At 40.2% G+C, this 10,343-nt stretch overlaps 1 protein-coding gene across 1 annotated transcript in view; it reads left to right on the top strand.

Annotated features, from left to right (window-relative positions):
• nags (N-acetylglutamate synthase) overlaps positions 1-9,250 on the top strand; it is a 34,597-nt gene extending 25,347 nt beyond the window's left edge. The window contains 3 exon segments of the mRNA XM_015403685.1: positions 223-354; positions 6,081-6,263; positions 8,862-9,250. Of these exon segments, the coding sequence (XP_015259171.1) occupies positions 223-354; positions 6,081-6,263; positions 8,862-9,048 (502 nt within the window). The 3' untranslated portion in view covers positions 9,049-9,250.
• The last annotated feature ends 1,093 nt before the right edge of the window (positions 9,251-10,343 follow it).

Below are 10,343 nucleotides of genomic sequence, written 5' to 3'. Positions count from 1 at the left end.
TATATATATATATATATATATATATATATATATATATATATATATATATATATATATATATAATTTATTTTATTTTTTTCTGTGCGGCCCGGTACCAAATGACCCACGGACCGGTACGAAAGATTTTCGCACGACTGGAAAATCGCCCCAAAAATCGCACAGTGTACATCCGGCTTTAAACACACAAACTTACCCTATGTTTTCATTTCTCTGAATGTGCAGGTACAGCTCTCTGGATGAGATTGATACGGAGCGTCTGCTGACTCTCATCAACAAGTCATTTGATAAAACTCTGAGGAAAGATTACATCGATTCTCTGAAGGGACGGATGCACTGCATTTACCTCTCCGAAGGGTTTGTTCACATAGTCCATAACAAGGTTTCTAAAGTAAAGATTGTAAATACGATACATTGCAGTGCAGTTTTGATAGCACTCAACCATTTTTATGATGTATGTTAACTACAGACTTCAATTTGGTGTTTACATTTATTGGAAGAGTGCATTATTTTGTGATCTTAAAAGTAAATATCCTTCATGTCTTTGTAGGTTTTCAATATTATATACAGTTTCAGGTGATATATTGAACAGTTCCTGCAAGGCTTTGGGTATTGTTTTATAAGCTAATCCTCCTATCTTTATTGTCCAACAATGGGAAAATTGTGCTGCTTATAGAAACAAGGGTTAGAGTAGAAGTGGTCACACAAATTTGTACCTTAGAAAAATGTATAAAAATAACACAAAGAAAAATAAAACAAGTAGGCGTTTGTACTGTACAATATAACACTCTAAACAAGAAATCAATAACAGCTGTAGACTATTTTACAGTAATGCATATGTGGAAAATAGCAGCAACACCAGCGGCTGGCTAGCTAGAATAAAACATGATCCGTAAACAAATAAAATGAAATAAACTGCAAAACAACCTAAAAATGAAACAATTCAATTCAGGTTGTTTAAATTACGCCAGTTCACAAGATAACTCATCTTAAGACAAAACAACTGGATTGGCCAAATGTTTCTGTCAGGGAAACCTACTCGATTTTCACTTCCATTTTGTCATCTACTCTTCAGCAATCCCTCTCATCAAGCATGCTTGTCATGACATTGGAGAGGAAAATTCCCCCTTTTGACAGGAAGAAACTCGCAGCAGATGTGAACGACCTTCTGCAGATGCCAACCTGGGTTCAAGGAGATGGAAACAGACTAGGGTGGCCAGATGTCCGGCTTTAGGACGGACAGTCTGGATTTTCATTGCTCTGTCCAGCGTCCGGCGCCACATCCAGCCGGACGTGTATTTGTCCTCCTTTATGAGGCACTAGACTTGCAGAGCAGATTTTTTTTTTTTATTTTTTTTTTTGCTGGGCTGCGACACAATATCCAATCATCAAAAATGCATCACTATCTGATCTAACAGATGATTAGCTAAGAGTGGTGCCGTGTCAGATAAAGAGCTGCTTGTCATTGGTTACAAAAGTAAACAAGAATCAGAATCACTGATGCTAAGTATTAAAGTTAGTGTCCTGTCAAAACCAGGACATCGTTTAACCCAGAATGGACAAAAGAGCGTGAATTTATGACCAAAGGTAGTGAGATTCATTCCATAGTTTCTGCCACTTTGTTGATGCGATGTGGGCATAAGCAGTCGTGGAAAAGCTGCAATTGAATGGCGTGCAAGTACGGATTAACATAAAAGTAATAAACGTGCAGCAGCGATCTCTTCAATGTTGGCTTTTACATTTTTACATTCAGTTTTGTCACCCCTGGATGCTTAAATAACTTGTGCAGAGCTGCAAGGTGGACTATACTATAAAACATCACTAGTCCTACGGAAGTGTAGACTGTGACGTGAAAGTGGATTTCAGTGATTCGCCCATAGCTGAAGGGATGACCATAAAGACAGGTCTGCTGCAGACACAGACACTTAAGATAAGTTTCCAGACTGAGGCTCTTAAAAATAAAGCTATACTTTTAGAGCAGTTGAATGTATGTTTTCTACAATCTCTTTTTCATTCTCATTTTCACATTGCAGACAGTGTCCTGTCTGCAATGTGGCAATAAGAATAATTGTCATGATGCCAATAAGAGCTCAACAGATTTTACTTTCACAAGTGTAGCAGTATGGCAATTGCTATATTGCTCCACTTGTTTCATGCACATAAATTGCTTTATTATAATTATGCAAGGAGTTTTACAGTTTATATGGACACTGTAATGTAAATAGAACAGAAGAGGAAAAATAGAAGAGAAAAAAAAAAGAAAAGATGAAAGAAAGAGGAGATAGAAAGAAGACAATGACAAAACATTTTCAGTCTGCTTCATCACCTGCAATGAGATGCAAAAAGAACAGCAGAACCGAAAGACATGGTACGAGACATACAATAAAGCAACACCTTGAAACTATCGCCGAAGTAGTATTATTTAGTCTGTGTTACCTGAAGATAAGAGTGTGGGCTTTCTGTATGGAATCTCTGAGTACCTGGAACCAAGCACCTGTAGTTGTTCATGAGAGTGCACTTGTGCATGTAAAGTTTATCCATAGAAAAAATGCTCAATAGTGGTTGTGGAGAGCCGAAGAGGTGCCCCTCCAGAAGAGTCCAGTGCCGGGAGACTCAAAGCCCCAGACGCCCAAAGGGACCCCAAGAGCGAAGGCACCAAGGAGGGGCCAGCCCAGGAAATCAGACCCCCACCAAGGAAGGAGGAGAGACAGCCCCGAGGAACTCCCCCAGCCACAGATATGCCGGGGAGCCGCAGGGTCGAGTCCACGGACAAGTCCGCCGACTCCGGCAGCCAGCCAACCTGAAGTGAATCCGGCCCTGGACCCCAGGGATCCGAGGCCCCCAGGGGGCACCCGACAGCCAAGCAGGAGCCCCAGCCAGAATCCACCCCCACACCCGGAGCTCCACCAGTGCTCCGGCGAGCCCCGACACCAGCCAGCAGAGGGAGAGGGACTTAGGAGACTTGAGATGTGCTTGAGAGAGGGGGCAGTTCAGACCCCAACCTGGGAGAGAGAGAAGAAAAAAAAAAAAGCACAATCACGCCTTCCCACCCTATTGCCCCCACTCGCACCACAGAAGAAGAAGAAGAAAAAAAAAAAGGCGGACACACATTCACACATAACACTCACATCCAATAATAGCAGGACCAAAGATCGGTGGCACCAGTAGTTGGTCCCGGGATTATTGGATAACTCAAAAAGTTAATCTAAAATCCGGATGGGGGGAGGGGAGCGGCGACACTGCCACACCAACCCATCTCATTCCTGCTTCGAGCCCGGCCCCCCACCCCGCACCCAGGCCAGGCAACGCGCCCCAGGGATCCCAGACCCCCAGGCCAGTAGCCTACGTCCGCCACCATGGAACCCCCCAAGAGCACCGCATGTGGCCGCCGTAGGACCCCCAAGGCGTCCCAGACACCTCCCCGATGGGGGCAACAGACCCCAGGGCTAGACCCCCCAGGCGCCACACTCCGAGCGCCCCCCGAGCCCTCCAGGACCTAAGGACCCCCCAACCAGCTCCCGCGCCGCGTAGGACGCGGCCTACAGCCTCTGCCTACACTAAGTGATGGAGCCGATCAAAGGAGCCCAGAGAGATCGGTCTGATGGGGATGCAGATGCTTTCTCAAGATTAATATGATCCAACAACAGATCTCTGTACTGATCAGAGAAGTGCACAGACATTTTGGGGGGCAGGTGCTCAGGAGGTGGTGGTGGTGATGTGTATAAAGATTTATAGAAATCTCTGAAGACATTGTTAATGCCCTATGGATCCTGTAATATAATACCAATTGAGTCTGTAACTGCAAATATAGTAGTTTTTTCTTAGTTTATTTTTAAGTGATTAGCTAAAAAACTTCCTGACTTATTGCTATGTTCAAAGTTATCAATTCGGAGTCTTTGAAATAAAAATTTATTTTGTTTTTCAATATATTTTCATATTTCTCCTAATTTTTCCTCATCTAACGAGCTTTCTAGTAACTTAATTTATTCCTCAGCTCTTGTATTGTGGGGCTATTTTTTTATTTATTTATTAGGGTTAAAGTAACAGGAGCATGATCTCTGACAGCAATAGGATGGATTACAGCATCTGAGACGTCAGACAGCGGCGGGCTGCTGATTAGGAAATAGTCCAAACGGGGTAGGAATGATAGACATTAGAAAATAAAGTGTATTCCTTACTGTTAGGATGAAGAGATCGCCATGCAAAATCACTCATGTATTGTTTGACTACATTTAATGATTGCCAACTGTGCTGAGTTCCTGTTGTATTCAACCTGTCCATTTCTCCAGTTAGACCAAAGTTGGGGTCACCCCCAATAATTAGAGAACAGTCCTCGTGCTTTAAAAGTGCATTAAAAACTTTGTGGAAGAATGAGGGGTCGTCAACATTTGGACCATATCTGCTGACAATACATAACTTTTGGTTATGAATAGATATTTTAATTATGATGAATCTGCCTTCAGGATCTATAATTTTGTCTAATAAAGTAAAGCTGAGGTTTTTGTGGATTAATGATTGCTACTTCTCTCTGTCTAGAGTTATAGCAGGCCGTAATCACATCAGGGAACTCAGGGGAGTTAAGATCACTTACAGTTGTCGCTGATTAATGGGTCTCTTGAAATAAGACAACATCTGCATTTAATCTTTTAAACTGGCTAAAATTCTTAAACTGTTTCTCTCTGGTGCCAGCTCTGTGCACATTCCATGTCACAAACCTTACATTCACCATAGGTGTGAGTGAGAAGATGAAAAGTACATGCCTTTGAATAAATAGTTGTACCTAGACCCAGGTAGCATCAAACCGTGTGCTTGTAGTTGTGTGGACCATAGGGAAGAAGCAGACGAATAAGAATAGGAAGACAGAGAATTAAGAGAGTGTAATGAGTAAGGAAAGGTGAAAGAAGAACCCCAGCCCATGCTTCCTGTACCCAGCTGTGACTAACAGCCATACCGTGCCAAAGTGCTCTAGAGCTGTGCATATATTTCATTTATCATAGTGAAATGTTCTATTCACTTTAATCAGATGTCACATGCTTTAAATCCACCTGCTGTGCATCTAATAAAGCCAAGGATTGATCTTCTGATCCCTATACAACTGACCATTAATATAAAGTTTGTGAACTGCTACTGTAGCTCAGATGCCTTCACTAATATATTTCTTCTTGGCTGGGAATAAGACTTGCCTATGATCTAATATTTCCTTTGGATACTGGTCATTAACGCTGAAATCTGTTCCTCTCAGCTCTGTGCCCTGACTCCAGAACTGCTCTTTTTGTTTGTAATGCTCAAACTTAGCTACAATTGGTCTAGGATGGGATTTATCAGGCTTCTTACCTCCGAGCCGGTGAACGCGATGGAATGTTTTTTACCTGGCCCGCTGGGATTTTCAGCTTCTTCTGGAGGAACTCACGGACTGTCGCCTCGGGTCCTCTTCTTTCTGCTCAGCGATTCCTGCAAAGACGAGATTGTCTCTCATGCTCCGTGATGATACAGCTTTTGTTGTTTTAAAAAATATTAGGCTATTTTATTATGAATGTTTCTTGTTAAAAATATTTTTTTAACATTTAAGTCCACACATCTTATGCTTTGTGGTATTCTGCACTTTAAAGATTCATCTTGGTGGTCACTTTTTAAACACCACAATGTATCAAATAAATACAAATGCTTGGAACCAATTCTTTTTTACATTTATTTAATATTTTGTTCTATTTAGCTACACAACGGCCTCTTTAAACTACTAAGAATTGTACTATAAATGTGACTTTACCCGCTTCTTATGTACACCTTAGTAATTTATTGATATGCCGCACAATGTCTTCCTTTTTGGTGCTTTAAAAATGGCCACCCTAAAACAGACATACAAAAAATGTGCAGATATACGAAAGATAACTCAAGTAGTTCAAAAGGTGGCCCAATCCAGGAAAGACACTGAATATAATTTACATAACATTTTTTGCAATTTAACTTAAAAATATGATTCTGTATCTTAACAATACCAGTTTAGGCTTTTGTACATAAGACAATACCAGACATTTGAATTTGAATATGAATCTGAATATGTTTTGCATGAATATATTTCCCAGCTACAGTGCAGCAGCCATCATAACGATTGAGCCAGTGAATGGTGGGACCCCCTACCTGGACAAGTTTGTGGTGAGAAGCAGTAAGCAGGGACAAGGCACCAGTCACATACTCTGGGAATGTATCCGACAGGACCTGGGCAAATTGTTCTGGAGGTCCAAAGCTACAAACAGGATCAATCCATGGTTTGTCACTTACACAGAGTGTGAAAAAATATATTTATACATATATATATGTGTGTGTGTGTGTGTGTGTGTGTGTGTGTGTATATGCAGATACAGCTGCAAATATGTACTTCAAAACCTGTCTATCAGCTATAATTCTGACCCTCAAGAACCTCTTAGTTTTTCTGCTAAATGTCCACCTCCATCCTACAGTAGTCAAATTTGTACTCCTCCGCAAGGCTGGAAAGGGCTACGGAGAAATTCCAAAGCAGCTTCATGGAAAAAGGTCCACTATTGCAGCAATCATTAGAAAATGGAGGAAGCTAAACATGACTGTCAAGAATATCATTCCAAGAACAGCATCCCTAGTGTAAAGAATGGAGTGGTAGCAACGTTTTTTTTTTTTTTTTTGGGGGGGGGGGGGGGGCAGAAGATCATCAGGGACATGTATTGCGAGATTTTGGGAAGAACATCCTTGCCTCATTTAGAACATTGAAGATGGGTCGAGACCGACAATGACCCGCAACACACAGCCAGGATAACCAAGAACTGGGTCTGTAAGATGCATATCAAGGTTATGGCATGGCATATCCAGTCTCCAGACCTAAACCCAACAGAGAATCTTTGGAAGGAACTCAAACTCTCAGTGACAAAAAAGAGATCTGACTGATCTAGAGAAGATCTGCGTTGAGAAGTAGGTCAAAATACCTCCTTCAGTTTGTGCAAACCCGGTGAAACACTACAAGAAACGTTGACCTCTGTAATTACAAACTACTTTAGGCTACTGTACCTAAAATAAATATTGACATTGATTTTCTCAGGTGTTCAAATGCTTATTTGCAGCAGTATCATAAAAATAAATAATTAAAAAAATCATAAATTGTGATTTCTGAACAGTGGATATCCACCAACAATAACAATTTCAAAACTTTCCATGATAAGTGGAAGAGATTGCAAAATAGTAGGGTGCTCAATTACTTATTTCAGACAGAAAGACAGTTATCGGCGTTAACGTCCTGTGCTAACACCAGACTGTTATTGGGTGATAAAAAAAAAATCTCTATTGATCTATTCTTAAAGTTGGGTTGGGAGCTGGGTCTACACTAATGATGACTTTCACCTTGATATTGTTGTGTGTTTGCGAGCAGGTACGTAACTCATGCTGAAACCAAGGTCCAGTTGCAAAGCTCTTTATTTATACAACACATAAATGATGAAATGCTTGTTCCGTTATTTTCAACTGGTGAAGCATTCATGCTAACACATACAACTGCAACCTCCAGAACATAATATTAGCTTTGCCTGAAAAGGGGCAGGCAACATTGCCCCCCCCCTTATTTCGATCCAAGGGTTGGTTCCAAGGGGCCTTTCTCATCCTACTATCCTCTCAGAGTGACTCCCGGTCGTGTACGAAATCTGGCTTTTCCCCCTGGCTCATCTGGAGGCTGTGAGGTAGCTAGAATTTTTTTTAAGTATTGTGACGTCGCTTGGATAGGCTCCAGGAGTAGTAGCCCTAGCTACTCGAGCCCCTGAATGCACAGAACAAACCTAAAAAATCATTAAACATCCTGGAACATGTTAAAATTTCAGACTTAGTTTATTAGTGTTTATTATAGTTTAAGTGTGAACTCGATACCAGGGTCCCTAAGTGTGAAATCGATACCAGTGTCTCATATTTTCAGGCTTTAGCTAATTCACCTGTCAACTGTTATTGGCTCTTCATCTGGTCAAATATGAAGTCCCTACAAAAAATTATTTCTAATCTTAAATTCCCATCCCAATAAAGGTGCAACCCTAAGTTTTATATACTTATAAAACGGAAAGATTGGGGCATCTAAGATAACAGGAATATTTAAGTATAATGGTCTGCAGAAAACAAGCACCTAATAACAAAATGTCAAAAAGTAAAGACATCTACAATAATCAGAAACAGTTGTTCGTCTCATTAAAAGCAGGAAGGATTAAAGGCCATTCTCAAACAAAATATGTTATGGAGAGAGATCATTCATATGCAAAACCATTTTTCTTTTTACCAAGCTATCCTGCACTTTTATTTGTTTTTAAAACTAAAAGCTTAATCTCAGAAGGCTTGCCAAAAGATAAAGAATGTTTTTGTTCTCTTAGCTACTCACCAGATCGAGTAAACATTAATTTCTCATCAGACTTGGCAAAGTTTTAACACCAGTTGCCACAACTTGAATTTGAACCCAGGCCTCCCAGGGAGACTTGCACCACTGCTCCATAGTGTGTTTGCTTCTGGGCATGGTGAAGGAATAATATTGGATTATTTTGCTGATATATGGCATCTTATTATTGAGTCAACCACAATTTCCTGCAAATATATTTCAGAGTCAAGTGAAGCAAGGAAGAATTATCTCAAGCAGAGTACTTCAGTATTAAATCAATCTAAAGTAAATAACAAGAAATAATGCTTCAAAAATTTTTCGATATTTTGAAAAGATCTTGCAAAAAAAAAAAGAGAAAAAAAGGCTTGCAGTCTTGCTTCAACAACTTGTTTAGTCCTTGGACATTATGTTAACATTTTTGTGTTTTGATATAACATTTGCTTTTGCTATAAGGGTAATACCCTCCGATTGATTTTATATTTTATCTGTCCAGGTACTTTAGGCACTGTGATGGCAGCTTTGTAAATGGAGTATGGACCGTCTTCTGGTTTGGCCTTACAGACATCAGAGATTCCTATGCACTGGTGGAACATGCCAGGAGCCTGCCTGATTCATTCCAAAGTTCTAGTCTCACCATGACAGAGCAGGCTCCTTCTCCTGAAAGATTTCTTCCAGTTTGATAGCTGTTTTAGTGACCTGTTCCATCTTTTGATCAGCAAATAAAAAAAAATGTGTTCAGTTTTTTGGAGTTGACTTTTCTGACACAAGATTGCATTTTGTTAACCTTGAAGTTGTGCACTTAATGGCAAGCTGATAAAAATGTTCTACTCCTGGTTTAACCTAAAATAAACTTTGGAAAACGCAAAACAGGAAAACACAAAAGATTTTTCTTTAGAACCTTCCCTGAATGCTTTGCAATTCTCCCTCTTGAGTTAAATAAACATTTCACAATATCTTAAGTACTTTCATTGGTATCATAAAAGAGTTTCTTTGCACAAGGCGATCTGTTCTTGAGTGTCCCACACAAGGCTACAAAACAAGGACACAACTCACTTAGGCGCAGCTGTATAGCCCCTCGGAGTTAAGTGCCTGTTTGCACACAAGGAACAGAATAAATAGCAGCAGTATGCAAATCACTCTAATGGTTTTATTGAATTGGGAATGCTTGGGTTCTAGGGACTGGTTAAAGAGCTCTAGCTCTAGTTTTTTTTTTTTTTTTGTTCATAGAAATTGGTTCTTCTGTGTGAAAGTAGTACCTGATTAGTCATCAGTGACTTGTAATACAAAATAGATGAGTGGAGTAAGGATCACTCACAAAGATGGGTGGGCAATTTCATTCTCTAAGGACTGGTATCCTGCAACTTTTAGATGTACCTTTGGGTCATCCCACCTCAATCAAGTAATTACATAATTGAGAGGATTCTGGAAGAACTGACTGCATTACTCAGCCATTTGATTCAGGTGTGTTAAAACCAGGGATGGATCTAAAAGTTTTGAGATACTGGCCCCCAGGAACTGGAATTGCCCACCCCTGCTATAGAGGCATTTTAGAATTGGAAATAATTGGGGTTCAGAGTCTGGTAACAGACCTCTAGCAGAGTTTGTTCTTTTATGATAGACAGGTGTTTGCTTGGTTGGTTTGACACTAGTGTGGGATTACAAGCCGCTAGATTTTAATCCCAAGTAAATAACTGGTGTAAAGAAAATTTGGAATTGAAAATAACTGGGTTATAGAGTCTGGTTACACACTTCTAGCAAAGTATGCTCTTGTAATTAAAACAAGTGGTCAGTACTGTGTGAAACCATATTCAGTTCAATACAGTTTATATATAGCGCCAATTTATGAGGAATTGAGCAATGAACAGGGATAGCATAGAACATTTTGTATCCACTGGTCCAAAGGGTTATGCTTATCAATTCAATTCAGTTTATTTATACAGTATAGCGCCAATTCAGAACACACATAATCTCAAGG

The sequence above is a fragment of the Cyprinodon variegatus genome, unplaced genomic scaffold (assembly GCF_000732505.1).
Source record: "Cyprinodon variegatus isolate N-32 unplaced genomic scaffold, C_variegatus-1.0 Scaffold1542, whole genome shotgun sequence".
Lineage (NCBI taxonomy): Eukaryota > Metazoa > Chordata > Actinopteri > Cyprinodontiformes > Cyprinodontidae > Cyprinodon > Cyprinodon variegatus.
This window is presented reverse-complemented; position numbering and strand designations above follow the sequence as displayed.